At 41.5% G+C, this 15,336-nt stretch overlaps 1 protein-coding gene and 1 pseudogene across 1 annotated transcript; one reads left to right on the forward strand and one right to left on the reverse strand.

Moving 5' to 3' along the window:
* Nucleotides 1–390: 390 nt before the first annotated feature.
* GMNN (geminin DNA replication inhibitor) lies at nucleotides 391–10,225 on the reverse strand. The gene is made up of 7 exons (XM_019425283.2): nucleotides 10,094–10,225; nucleotides 8,201–8,258; nucleotides 4,226–4,303; nucleotides 3,524–3,671; nucleotides 2,921–3,003; nucleotides 2,503–2,613; nucleotides 391–802 (listed from the first exon to the last, which is right to left on the reverse strand). The coding sequence occupies exons 2-7, from the start codon at nucleotides 8,249–8,251 to the stop codon at nucleotides 641–643; spliced, it is 633 nt and encodes a 210-aa protein (XP_019280828.2). The 5' UTR covers nucleotides 8,252–8,258; nucleotides 10,094–10,225; the 3' UTR covers nucleotides 391–640.
* Nucleotides 10,226–10,411: 186 nt separating this feature from the next.
* The window catches only part of LOC109252723 (protein numb homolog), a 53,324-nt pseudogene continuing 48,399 nt past the window's right edge, over nucleotides 10,412–15,336 (forward strand).

Consider the following 15,336-nt stretch of genomic DNA (forward strand, 5'->3'; position numbering starts at 1 on the left):
TCTCTTAAGTGCAATTTCACCTGCCTTCCAACCCCCAAAAGATGGTCACGATCATCACCATTTTAAGCTTCTGAGAAGAGTCTGATTATGCCAGGCAGTTGAGCCTTTACCTGGCTGATCTATGTGGGGAGCTTTTGATACTAAAGTCTCCTACTCAATGATCAAAAGTACCCAGTAAGAACATCTGGAAACCAACAGTCCCTACAATGAGCTTGAGGTACAACCAAATTTGGGAGTAAAAACCTCAACTATCTCAGTATTAAGAGGGACAAATTCATTTTCTCCTTGTTTCCTCCAAGATAGAGGAACAGAAAACATAAAAACCACAAAAGTGGACACATTTTCTATACAGACGGCTTATACTTCATTCTTCCAAGGTACACACGACACTCAACACGAGACTGAAGTTTATTTATCATATACACAAGTGGTGTCTGACATCTGAGAAAATGCTATTTACATAAAACATCGTAGATTAAAAATACATAGTATTTGTATTTTAATACAACAGGGTCCCAGGATTCAAACAAGGAACTTTGATTCCAACTTTGCATTATACATTTGTCTGTTCTGCTACAAAGAACTATAGTGGAGGCAAACTTTGGCAGTATATTTCTCGAGAGTCAAATATTAGAGAATTTCACACATGTGGTTTTGCATCTGTAGAGGAAGATACAACTTCTTCAGCACATGTACCGATTTCTGAATCTTCCACTTCAGAGTCCTCACCAGTTTCCTCTTCAGAATCAAATTCCTGACTATTTGGTGATTCGAAGTTATCCAGAGGTCCATCATGCAGTCTCTTTTAAAAGGATAAACGAACAATTTATTGTAAATACTTAAAAGCCCAAGTCAAGTCCACTAGCAGTATGCTGATATAATTTACCCTCAATGTTCTAATGAGGTCCTTTTCATAATGCTTCCCCATTAAAGTCACCTACAATCAAATGTTATATCAAAACTTCTATGCTAAACCATATTTCAGTAAAGCTGCAGTACTTAATATTTGCTCATTTTTTTTCAAGTTTATTTTTTTTTTTGAGAGAGAGAGAGAGAGAGAGCGTGAGTGAGCGAGCAAGTAGAGGCAGAGAGATAGGGAGAGAGAATCCCAAGCAGGCTCCACACTGTCAGCACAGAGCCCAACAAGGGTTTCAAATTCACAAACCAGAAGATCATGACCTGAGCCAAAATCAAGTCAGATGTTTAACTGACTGAGCCACCCCAGGTGCCCCGAATTGGCCCTTTTTTTTTTTTTTTTTTTTTTTTTTAAAGCACTGGCATGCTTTCACAGTGTAACTCCAATCACTTCTCAAGCTACTTGTGGTGAAGGACCAGGTTTTTAAATTTCCAGTCTGCTGTGAACCAATGGCAGTTAAGAAAGCTATTACAAAAAAAGAGTGAGCTATTTCAGTACTTCCAAATGAAAACTTAAAACATTAATTGTCATGGCTTTAAAATGTAAGCAATTCGGTACAAGAAAAGCTTTTATTTCAAAAACTTTCTTCCTACCAGCAAGATGATTTTTTGCAAACACAAGTAAGTTTGAGACCTATTTTTTTTTAATGTTTATTTTTGAGAGAGAGAGAGGGAGAGAGAGAGAGCTAGAGCAAGCAAGGGAGCACGAGCGAGCATGAGCAGGGGAGGGGCAGAGAGAGGGAGACACAGAATCAGAAGCAGGCTCCCGGCTCTGGGCTGTCAGCACAGAGCCTGATGCGGGGCGTCAGCCCACAAGCCGTAAGATCGTGACCTGAGCCAAAGTCAAATGCTTAACCGACTGAGCCACCCAGGCTCCCCAAGACCTTTTTTTAGCTCAAGACTGTAAAATAACAATTATCAACCTAAGTCTTTTTTTTTTTTTTTTTTAAGTAACCTCTACACCCAATGAAGGGCTTGAACTCATGACCCCAAGATCAAGAGTCATGTATGCTCTACTGACAGCCAGCCAGGTGCCCTGCAGGCTAATTCTTATAAACACATTAGTTTCTTCCAAATTGAAAAGTCAGATACGACCACCAAACTCATTTAGTGCACCAATTAACAGTTTTATATATGACTGGAATGTCACACTGGCATTAAAGTTAAATTAAAACCAGTTTAAAACTTTGAACTGTAAAATAGAAAAATTTTCCATAAATTTTTCACATGTAAATAAATCTCTTTATATTTCTACAAGAAAATAGCTGTTCTGTTGCTTCATGAGAATTATCTGCAATCACTGGGCTCTTATTATGGGCAAGGACTTCTCTGAACTTTCATCATTGTTAACTCATTATTTTCACACCAAGCATACAGCACCCACTATTGTCCCATTTTACAAATGAGGAAAATGAAGGCCCGACAAGATAAATAACTTACCTGATTTAACAAACTTTATTGTGCGAGGCAGGGAGCTAAGACTCACATCCAGGAAATCGGGTTCCAGAGCCCAAACCCTTACTGATTACACTACTGCGTCCCATTGTAACAGATGATTCTGCATCAGGAGAACATTGAAATACCTACCTCTATTACCTCTGCCATATACTGTACGTGTTCTGCTACTTCCGCCAATTCTTTATTTTCCTTTTTCAGGCGGGCAATTTCATTGTCCTTCTCTTCAATCTCTTTATGAAGCTATACGATATAAGTAGAGTTCAGTATTCCATACACCTGCCATGCTACAAACCCAGACCATACGCCTCCAAGTATATATCCGATAGACACACGTAGCATGAAAGCTGCTAACACACCACCGCCTTCAGCTCTCAGTACAGGAAGCTGCTTTTGTATCACAATTCTGACGCATAAATCCTTTCCAATTAAACCTTTCTTAGGCCAACATCAAAGCTAATTTATATCGCTCTAACCAAACATGTGAAGCAATAGAAGGAAAATCCTCCTGGAATGTTAAAAACTGCCACAAATTCTATTTGGTACATACTTTCTCATTTTCCTTAAGTGCTTCATAGAGAGCCTTCCTCCGTTTCTCTGCCACTTCTTTCCAATATTGAGAGGATGGGTTTTCTAAAATAAATGAATGTTTTACATATAGACCTTGAAGACAAGGTTACATGCTGCTATAAAAAAACACTACTTTTTTCTACTAAACAAATCCTTCCACAAGATTTATAAAGCATCGCTAGGTTCCTTTTGATCTCTACTGCCATTCAACAATTAGTAGATCCAACCGGCTCCCTCTCTTTGCCGTGTTTCTGCTGGCTCCCCTCATTTTCTGACATACTCAAATCCCTTTCTTCAAATCCATTCTCTACACACTTTTCTTCTGAAAAGACGATTTCCAAGTTTTATAACCCTTAATTAATCACTACCATCCACATCTGGATCTTACCAAACAGTAAGGCCGGCCCAAGCTTACAGTGTATGTGTATTTACAACCATAAGAAATTTTAAATTACCAAAACATTTGAGTAAAATATCTAATTGTGTCTCCAGGTTAAGAGGTTGTGTGCAGAATTCATAACTGTACAACAAATATTTACCTTTATTAAGAAATTTAAGATAAAAGTTATACATATTTTCATACCTGCAATCATAAGATCAAATGCTTCCTGAGTAACTCCACTAAAATCTTTATTTTCACTATGTTCTGGGGCAATGACAACTCCAGCGCTGGAACTCTTAGATGTTAACTGGTCGTTCCAATGTTTCCTTTTGGACAAGTCTTTAACCAACTATAATGAAAATACATACATCAATCTCATTTATTTTGATTTAATGAATGAAAGTTGGGCAGTTTTGTCAGTATGTATTAAAAATAGAGTGCTCATCTTTTTTATATCTTTGGATCTTTTAAAAAATCACACATTTTAAAACTCTACGAAAATGTATAGTTATTTTAGAAACCTTATTTGCAGCAACTAGATTAGGCTTGGGTCTAAGGCTTAGCTGAAATCATGTTTATTGTTTAAATAACGGAGTGCCACAGAAAGGTTATTTTCAACCTTGCAAAAGTCTAGAAGCCCTCATCAGTGATTCTATCCTGATAGATAAAATCTAACATTTTATTCCCAAAACATCAAACATTGCTCCTGTTGGCTACTCAGAACTTACTACACCATCCCAGTCCTACTAATTATTCATACCAATTCTGAACTTCCTAAACTCAACTATCACTACACAAACCACTGCTGTGAGAAACATACAATTGTTACTCTGGTTTCAATGATTTAGACATCTCTGCAAAGGCAGGCTCATCAGAACCCCATTCCAGCCCAGCAACACATACCTCATTTTCTCTTCCAACAAGAGCTCCAGCTGCAGAAGGCTGAATCATCTTCAGAGTCCTTCTTGGGACAGGACTATTCTAGAAGTCAACATAATTTATTATCTGGTTACTGAGTTACTATATGGGTTGTTGCTCTTTTATTCCTGCTATGATTTAGGAAAAAAGAAACACTCAGAACACTAGTATTTGTTCTGCTATATAATTTTATTGTTTTTTCTTTCTAATGCTTATTTATTTTTGAGAGAAAGACAGAGTGTGAGCAGGGGGAGGGGCAGAGACACAGAACCCAAAGCAGGCTCCAGGCTCTGAGCTGTCAGCACAGAGCCCGACGCGGGGCTCGAACTCACCAACAGTGAGATCATGACCTGAGCTGAAGTGAAGTCAGACGCTTAACCGACTGAGTCACCCAGGCACCCCTGTTCTTCTATATAATTTTATAATGTTGCATATGAGCAACACATTGGTTTATTCAACTAACAAACGTGTTATCTCCCTAAAATTATAATAAAGTTTGAAAAAATCCTAAGAATGGCTCATATTACCCAAACACGAGTTTGCTACACGAGGAGTTTGCTACACGAGTAGCATTCCTCCTTCCATTTCAATATATGCTGTTATTACAGTCATTTTGTCAACTAATCACATCTAGTTAAGACAAAAATATAACAAAATTTCTAAGCTCTAATACTTCAAACCATATGTGATGAATTCCAGTACAACGGGAGTACTTGTATTCCCTCTTAAAAAGATCTGCCACAAAGATGTCTTAGCATTTACCGTAGAAACCCACAGAAGAGGGAAATTGAGGAAAAAGATTAATTATTTACACCGCAAAATACTTCTTTCCCTAAACAAAAGGATTCATCTCAGACTTCCGTTAAATAGTGAACATTTCCTAACACACTTGTATGTATTTACCAAAGGAATGTAATTTTTTTTTAAATCTTCATTTTTTTGAAAGGGGGGGGGAAGGGGCAGAGAGAGAGGGAGACACAGGATGGGGAGCGGGCTGAAACTGAAACTCCCACACCATGAGATCACGACCTGAGCCAAAGTCAGAGGCTCAACTGACTGAGCCACCCACGCACCCCAGGAATATAATTTTCAAGAACGTACTTTACACAACCAAATACACCTGTAAGAGGACCTGACTGCAGAAGCAGTTTTGCTTCAAGCCTGCTCATCCGGAGACGGCCAAAATGGCAGTGCTGGAGGCACCAGGGTACTGTAAAAGGCCCATGCTCCAGTTTTGAAAAAAATATACCCTTCCTTAAAATATGTAAATAGATTCCCACAGATTTCCTGACCTGAAAGCCCTGTTTTCGCAAAAAATCATTAGTTATACTGCCACCATGGGTTAGCAAACAAAGGTGCACACTCGAACAAGGGCTGCAAGAACATGACACCAAAGCAGCGTGAGAAAGTTACCGATTCCATACTGCAGTTCACATGGCAAGAGCTCGCCTTTCCCACGGTAAACTTTCTACCGCTGATCATTATCTCACTGTTTAACCGAAGAACAAATGCCAACCACTCTGAGAACAAATATTACACCAACATTGCAGATGTCATTTTATAGATTAGTCACCGGCCCCCAGACAAACAGAAGAAAACCTAACTTGGGATCCTTAAGAATGGGAGGTGTTAATTTATTTAAATGCTTGCTACTTATAATGGCCAAAGAAGCCAGATAAATCACTGTCAGAAAAAAAATGAGTTTTCAAGATTAACTTTTATACATGTAAGCTTTAAGCATCCAGCCCCAAAGATGTAATATTGCTATTGTCATTTTCTTTATACAGATTATACACTGGAATAACAGATTCTTTAGAGCCAAAATATTCTTATACATTAATGGGCCATAATGCTTTTATAAAACAATTTAGGACTCTGTGAACCCTTCTCTCTCCCTCAAAAAGAAAAAACACACACACACACAAAAGCACTACTCACAGGGAATTTTGCATACAACTGGTAAGAAATCCATGAGCAACCATAATTCACTCCTACAGATCTATTTTCATTTAAAAAAAATTTAACGTTTTATTTTTTTTAAAGACAGGGACAGAGCTTGAGCAGAGGAGGGACAGAGAGAGAGGGAGACACAGAATCTGAAGCAGGCTCCAGGCTCTGAGCTTTCAGCAGAGCCAGACATGGGGCTCAAACCCATGAACCATGAGGTCATGACCTAAGCCGAAGTCGGATGCTCAACCACTGAGCCACCCTGGCACCCTTTACAGATCTAGTTTTAGTCTAATTTTCTTGTTTTACATAGATGTAAACAGAGGCTGCAATGTTAAATAATTTACCCAAGGGGTGACTGAGTGGCTCAGTCGGTTAAGCAAACGACTTCCGCTCAGGTCATGATCTCATGGTTCATGAGTTCGAGCCCCAAGTCGAGCTCTGTGCTGACAGCTCAGAGCCTGGAGCCCGTTTCAGATTGCGTCTCTGTCTGCCCCTCCACTGCTTGCACTCTGTCTCTGCATTGCCTCAAAAATAGACATTAAAAAAGTAAATAAATAAATTCACTCAAGGTCACAGTTTTCGAGGCCGAATCAGAACCAACCAGAACTCTAATCCTTTTATATCCGAGATAGTTTTACTCTAGCTAGTAAACATTAGATTCCTCTTGAAATAGAAGGATCTGCTGAAATCTGGGATTTGCCTCAAAATAATTAGGTGACTCAAGGAGTGAATGAGGATGTAGATGAAACAAGACTGGCAATATCCTGGTAACTGTTAATTGAGAGTATTATACTACTGACTCTGAGTATTTAAAAATTTTTATACAAATTATCAATGCACGGTACTAAGAAAAATAATGTAAGGACACAAAGGCAAGGTCAACCACCTATTAGCAAGCATCTGCTATCCCTTATGAAAAGCTTTTATTTACTCTATTTAATTTGAATCTGCAAACTGATAGATTTCCCGAAGATGTCTCATTCTCAGGAATCCTCAGCAGCTAAGTTGTGCAGCAGAACCTAGTGAAGTTGTAAATTCATTTAGAACCTTAAAAGCAAAGTCAGTCAAAATTACAAATTCAAAATTAAACTCTGTTCTTATTATTATAGAATAAACATTTGGGATAAGATTTCCAGTGACACTATTATACGGGGATTCAAAAAGTGTAGCAAAACAAGCAGGTTAGATGGTAAGGAGTATAATGTACTCTGAAAACACGTACGATATAATGCAAGATGTGTCTCTGTGCTCAAAGACACAAAGGATTTTAATAAAAATCATTTCAGAAAACGTAGGAGTGGAAAGAAAGCAACACAATCTTACAGAAAATCCTAAAGAAGCTACTAAAAAACTATTAAATCTAATAAACAATTTCAGCAAGGCTGCAGGACACATCAAATTCAAAATATAAAAATCACCTGTTTTCTATACACTAGCAATGAGCACACAGAAAATTTAATGCAAGAAACAATTCTATCTACAATAGCATTAATAAAATACTTAGGCAAAAAATTAAACAAAAGGAGCATAAAACTCAATACTCTGAAAATTACAAAACAGTATTGAAAGAAATTTAAAGATAACCTCAATAAATGGAAAAAACATAGCACATTCATGGATCATAAAACTTACTTTTCACCATAATTAATTTTTTCAAGGTTCTCTGTTGTTACCTGTCCTCTGGCTAAAAAGTTCGATACTTCAAAGTTTATAGAAATTACAGCCAGGTTAAATTTTGTTAAATTATGTCAAACTAGGAGTGCCTGGGTGGTGCCTGTTAAGCGTCCCCAACTTTTGATTTCGGCTTCGTCATGATCTCATGGTTTTGTGAATCACATGTCAGGCTCTGCACTGACTGTGCTTGGGATTCTCTCTCTCTTTCTGTCTCTGCCCCTCCCCTGCTGGTGCTCTCTGTCTCTCTCAAGATAAACTTAAAAAAATTTTTTTAAACTTATGTCAAACTACTTCTAACCACATGCTTTCTAAAACAAAAGTGATCCTATCACATACCTTTATGTTCTCTTTGATTTCTTCATGTTTCTGCTTCATATTGGGATTCATGATACACCTGGTGAAGCAAAAAAGATTAGTAATTCATAAGCAGAAAATGGTTTGCACCTGAAGGTGGAGTGCAGATTTTTGTTGTTGTTGAAAATACTTAACGACCATAGAAATCCTACCACTGTATGGTGGAACTATCTCATCTCACGGTACCCAAACTCAGCCCTATCGATGACCAAAGTGTCTAAAGTTAGTGACTCTTAGTATCTGTATTATACACACAAATAATTCTGGTTGGAAACATCTTGTTACAACAGGAAAATTATGTATTCTAAACAGTTTTACAAAACACTATTCTGTCCTGGATTAAATACAGAAAAGAGCTGAGAAACGGTCACCAAGAGAAGCAAATACGGTCACCAGGTACTTGGGTATGCTCAGGTCCATCCTTAAGAAGAGCATTCTAGGGGCCCCCGGATGGCTCAGTGGGTTAAGCACCCAACTCTTGGTTTTGGCTCAGGTCAGGATCTTATGGTTTTGTGCCGCCACCACAGAGCCTGTTTGGGATTCTCTCTCTCCCCCTCCCCTAACTCGCTCTGTCTCGGGTCTCTCTCAAAAGAAATAAACTTAAAAAAAAAAAGAATAGCATTCTAACTTTGCTGTTTCAAAGGCAGCTTTAAGCTGTAATAAAATTGGCTCTGGTAACCAGCAGTTAGTAATGATTTAATATCCAATCAAATGAGATTATATAATTACATCTGTAGGGAATGTTTAACCACCACCGTGAACTGAGTGAGACATTGAGGGAAGAAAGAGGGAGAAGATAAAGGGATTACGCAATGTGGTTAACCAGACCGCAGGGCCAGAACTCACTCCAAATCCAACCTTCGAAGGTCCTGGATAGGTCTATACCTGCCAAATAGATCTCCCCGATACATGTCTATACCAGCCAAATACATCTCCCTGACTTCTGTGGTGTGTGCCTTTACTCAGTGCAGTGGCTTTCAAACTTTGACAATGACACACCTCCTGTGCCCCAGCACACACACAGTCCCCAACTGTACGATGCTATTTTCTATCCTATTTCAGGTTGAGCCAATGCGGGCGGGGACCCACTACCCTGAGCAATGTTTATTTTCAAAGTGCGGGTCGCAGCCTGGGATCCCTGAATCATTCACTAGGTCGTGAACATTGTTTAGAACAGGACAGAAGAGACGAGAAGATATCAGAGTGCACAGCGTGTGAGGTCCGAGGTACTGCCTCCTGAAACGTCTAATGTCCTTGTTTGGCTCCTAAACTGCGATGTAAAATGCGCTTCAGTAAGAGTCAGGGTTAAAACAGGTGAGGGTCACCGACCAAGTGCAATCTTTCGCGTCTTTATCAAACTGTGGTCAGCACCCTGCACCCTTACCTCTCCGGCGTGGGAAACGCTGACTGACCCGAGACACCAGGGTTACCAAAGCGGGATCGCAGGGTCCAGAGACCTCCCCCCGGGAGCCCAGGCTGCGGACCCCTCGGATCCCGGCCAGGGAGCCGCAGAGGGTGGGGGTTCCGCCTGGCCCGACAGCCGGGCACGCGCAAGTCGGATCTCTCACGGCACCGGCTGCCCAACGGCGCCGCAACCAGGAGCCCTAAAAGAAGCCTGGGACCCGCAACTCGGCGGCCCGACCCGGAGCTCCCGCCGCGGCGCACGCGTCCGGGACGCGCCCGCCAACCAATAGGGAGCGCGGACGGCGGAGCGCGCCAAAACCGACCCAGCCAATGGGGCAGCCCCTCGCCCGCCGGCCCTGCCTCCCCCGCCACGGCCCCCGCAACGCCCGGGTCGCAGGCACCCTGACCCCCCGCCGCCGCCCGGCAGCCGTCGGGGAGCGGCCCCCGCGTACCCACTTCCCTCACACTTACCGGATGGGAGCGCCCAATCCCCGTGGCGGACGCGGGAGGCCGTGGCAGGAACACCTCGCACAGAGCTCGCAGCCGCTGGAGTGGCTGGCGCCCGCCCCCGGCAAAGCTTGCGAACTCCGCCCGGCTGGCGCGATGGTCACGTGACCCGTCGACGCGAGACGAATCCAGCGAATCGCCTCCCGCCTCCGCCCGGGCGGCTCCACCCCTTCCCGCGCCTGCGCGGTGGGAGTAGCGCGGATTGGGGTGGGGACGCTCGGAGGTCTTTGCTCCCGCCAGGTCGCTGCCTTCCGACCTCCGCTCGGAAGGCCCTTGGGCGTGGAATGCGGTCTTCTTTGTGCTCTGTGCGCGGGAGGAAGAAGCTCTCCCCGGTAGACGGAAAACACCGGGAGAACAAGCTCTCCTCTAGGTAGTGCACGACTCACCTGTCGGCACAGCCCTGGTTCCTGCACTCCTAATGGTGTGGAGGGCTCCCGTGTTGTGGTGCGGTGGGGGCCGCGGACCTGCAGCCCCTCACCCTCCCGGGGTCGGTCCAGGCGGGGGAACACGTCACTGCAGTTTTGGGGGCAGGGACACCTTAGCAACACCTCTAGCTTTGTTTTCTCATTAATCTGCAAAATTCTCAGCCTGCTTGTGGACACATTTGGGTTCGCCAAGTTCTGTCTTTTGTTTACGTCTGCGGTACTACGAGTCTGTTTTCCCATTTAACTTTCCAGGGGATTAGCATTCTCAGGGAATATCACCAGCCACGCACAGCGCCGCCTTCGGGAAGCGCTTTCTCACCTGCGTGCCCACGTGCCCCCCTGCATGCCTCACCAATGTCTTTTTGACCGAGCTCACAAGGTACAAAGCAGTCATGTGGTCCTGGCTTTGTTGGTTAGAAATAAGGCTAAATTCATAAAGGAAACGGTCCATTGATTGGAAAACAGACTGGATTTCCAAAGTGAGAATTCTGATGACCAGTACCAAGTACAAACATGGTGTCATTTTTTTGTTTATTTATTTAGCGAGAAAGAGAATCCCAAGCAGGCTTCCAGAGCCTGATGCAGGGCTCGAACCCACAAACCATGAAACTATGACCTGAGCTGAAATCAAGAGGCAGATAGATACTCAACCGACCGAGCCACCCAGGCGACCCAGCATGGCATCATTTGACTGAAACACCAGCCAGTCAAAATAGTAGTTCTGGCTACCAGTTTCTTGACTCAGACACGTGATGAAAAGGGATCACTGGAAAGACCCAAAATGGGTAAGTATATATTCAAAAGTATATAAAAAGTAATGTTCAGGTAGCCTGTATTACGTAGGGTGTAAAGCAAAGTTCGTGCTGTTCCTTAACAGACTTAAAAAACTGGAAAAGAAATCTCTTCCACATGAAAATGGTAAGCAAACCAGAGAGGCAGAATCTAGAGGTCACCAAAGTTAAAACCCTAGGGAGCAATAAGAGAATTGGTAATTTTCCAATAGTATCATGAAGCTCACTTCCCCAAATGTAATCTGTAGTTGCTAATAGTATTGTTTAGTTTTGAAATGGTGTAGGGAGACTTTTACTGTATACGTTCTGTATTGCTTTTTTTTTAATTCAACATACCAAAGGAGATGATGCCTATTTTAGGAAAAAATCGTGAAGTTCCCAGAATCTGAAGCAATCATTTTACTAGCTTAGGTTAGATCCTTTCTGCTTTGCCTGCTAAATGAAAACTAGTTTATGTGACTAACTCACATCTGTACCTGTGCTATCCAGTTGGGTGGCCACTAGTCATACACTTGAAATGTATCTAGTCGTCATCGAAATGTTATAATGTAAAATATATGCTGGATGTCGAAGATTTAGTACTAAAGAATGTAAGCCATTTCCATATTTTTTTGTATTGATTACCTGTGGAAATGATACTTTGGACATATTAAGTTAAATGCATATATTGTTAAAATTCATTTCACTGGTTTCTTTTTTACTTTTTAAATTTTAAAAAATGTTTCTTCTTGAGAAGAGAAAGAGAAAAAAAAGAGCATGCCCATATGCAGAGGAGGGGTGGGGTGAGGCGGGAGCAGAGGATCCAGAGCGGGCTCTGCGCTGACAGCAAAGAGCCCAGTGTCGGCTCGAACTCATGAACCGTGAGATCATGACCTGAGCCGAAGTCAGACACTGAATCGACTGAGCCTCCTGGCACCCCCCTTTTTCACTTGTTAGAATATGGCTACCTGAAAACAATGTAATTACGGATGTGGCTCATGTTATAGTTCAGTGAGATGCGGCCGCTCTAAAAGAACATATGCCATCCCGCTGAATCCTCTTAGTAGCCCTGTCACGTAGATGCTTTCCACTCCCTTCTTCACAAGACGGAGAGGCTAAGTTACATGCCAACCTCTCAGACCTGTAGGCAGCGACAGACTGAGACTTCAGACCTTCTGACTGAAAGTCCACATGTAGAAAGAGAGGTTCTGAAAATACTCCTCTCTCCAGAGACAGAAGATCCTCCAGCCCCTAAGCTACTGAGAATGTCTGCAAAATGTATGCTTTCATACTGTTTCTGAGGACGCACTCAGAGAAAACGAATTTGTAGAGATCTGGAAAAAAGTTACAAGTGGTTGCCGTTTAATCAGAATTTTTCTATAGGCATCCAAATAGACTGTAGTTTTATCTGCAGTAAGGAAACCTTGGGTATTGATAGGATTAATTTTATGCAGTAATAATGGCTCCTGTAAAATCCATCAGTTTATTGCAGTGTTACATTATACAACTTTAAACAAAATCGTGGATATTTTTCTGTGATCTCTCTCTTAGCCACTTCTAGCTAAGCACAAACTCCATTGCTGTGCATTATAGAGCTGTTTGTTTGTATCTTGCCCAAGAACATTTATAATCAGATTGTGAAAAGAGAAGAAAGAAAGAAACACAGTAATGTACTGTAATAGAAAAACAAAACCAAGTCATTTAACATGGAATAATGACAGATTAAAATGCTAATGAAAATCTAGAGGACCAACTGAGATGGCATGTACCTTTTTACAATGTATCATTTATTAAGGCTAAGCTAAATTCCCAAGTTGTTTTTTTTTTTAAGTTTACTTTTATTTTGAGAGGGACAGAGATAGCACAAGTGGTGGAGGGGCAGAGAGAGAGAGGAGAGACAGCATCCCAAGCAGGCTCCGTGCTGCCAGCCCAGAACCTATAGAGCCCGCAGAGCCTGATGCCGGGCTGGAACTCACGACAAGTGAGATCACAACTCTAGCCGAAACCAAGAGTCACATGCTTTACTGACTAAGCCACCCGGGCACCCAAGGTTTTTAGCCAGAGTTCAGACATTGTCTACTATATGATAATTTTTATTTTTCTGAAAACTGCCCTGGGGTAACAAATAGCAATTCATTGCATTCTCTTCAAAAAGCGCTGAATCATATTCAAATAGTAGTTGAATTTACATTTTAGGTTACCTGAGACATGCACAAAGGTGAAAAACAAAGCAGGAAAAAAGTCCAGATTCAAACAATGTATCGGAATTAGGGGTTTTATTATTTTTTATTTTTCTAAATAGGCTCTACGCCCAGTGTGGGGCTTGAATTAGGGGTTTTATTATTTTTTATTTTTCTAAATAGGCTCTACGCCCAGTGTGGGGCTTGAATTCCTGACCTTGAGATCAAGAGTAGCACGTTCTACCAACTGAGCTAGCCATGCGCCCTGGGGTTTTTATTTTTAAGGTAATATTTTAATAATCAATGATATGAGACGTATATTAATGTTGATGATACATCAGCTTTAAGGTAAAAGGCAGTAAACAGGCGGTTAGAAGGTACCAAGTAAATGAAAAATAAAACACATAGTGACTACAATCCATGCTGAACATAAACCTTGTTGTTAAGCCATTATATGTAATTTTTTGTTTTCATTGTATTTGTATTTTATTTTTAATTTTTTATTTATTTTTCTTAAAGTGTATTTTATAAAGTTCATTTTATTTCAGTAATTGCTGCACCCAGTGTGAGGCTCAAACACAGACCCTGAGATCAAGGGTTGAATCTGTTCCTACTGAGCCAGCCAGGCGCCCCAGTGTATTTGTATTTTAAAGACATGTTTACGATTTTTTTTTAATGTTTATTTATTTGAGAGAGACAGACAGAGTGTGAGCAGGGGAGGGGCAGAGAGAGAGGGAGACACAGAATCCAAAGCAGGCTCCAGGCTCCAAGCTGTCAGCACAGAGCCTGACATGGGGCTCAAACCCACAAACCCCAAGATCATGACCTAAGTTGAAGTTGGACACTTAACCCACTGAGCCACCCAGGCGCCCCTAAAGGAATGTTTTAATTTTCACTTTTCAGAACAGTGATTATTGGTCCTAAAGAGTTAATTATTTACACAAGACAAAGCTGAGTCTGCTAGTTGTCATCTGTATAAAGAAACTGCTGAAATTTTACAGTGGGTGGTCACTGTTCCTTTTTCAAAACAAGAGCATTCCAGGCAAAAATTTTCTTCTTAATTTCTCTGTCCTCTGATATTTATTTATATGTTATTGTTTTTAACCCAGACCATTTCTGAAAGGATTTGGGCATGGAGAAAGTTTTCACAAAATTCCCAGTGCTAATTTTACAAAAGTTAACTTGTTGAGTCAGTTTATATGGTGAGAATGAATGGCTGGCTACATAAGGGAGGACAGGTGTTATTAGATATTTGTTCAAGAGAAACAAAACCAATAGGGTAGATAAGATAGAAGGAATCTGCCCACGTGATTATGTCAGCTGGCATGTCCAAAGTCTGCAGAGGCAACATCCCACTTTGGATCTGAAGGCCTGAACCTGCTGTAGAGCCAGGAAGAGCCCATGTCTCAGTTGAAGGGCCCATGTCTCAGTTGAAGGACCATCAGTGGGGAGAATTCTCTCTTCCTGGGGGAGATTGGAGGGATCGGGGTGCGGAATCAGACTTTCACTTGATGGATGAGGTGCACTCATTTTACAGAAGACAATTTGCTTTACTCAATTTACTTATTTAAATGTTATTCTCATCCCAAAATGCCCTCATAGAAACACCCAGAATAATGTTAGACCAAATATCTGGGCACCCCATGGCCCAGTCAGGTTGACTTGAAATTAGCCATCATAGTGGGAAAGGAAGTCTTGCCTGGACCTTGCCCAGGATATGCTTGGATTCCCTTGGAAGGGGAAGGCCTAGAAGTACACTACCACCCATGCTCAGCTGATGGGTTAAGAGGGACATCTTGTGTGAAGGAGAGAGAAAATTAGTCTTATGTCTC

This window comes from Panthera pardus, unplaced genomic scaffold (genome assembly GCF_024362965.1).
Source record: "Panthera pardus isolate Hobbes unplaced genomic scaffold, ASM2436296v1 HiC_scaffold_17, whole genome shotgun sequence".
In the NCBI taxonomy this organism is placed as follows: domain Eukaryota; kingdom Metazoa; phylum Chordata; class Mammalia; order Carnivora; family Felidae; genus Panthera; species Panthera pardus.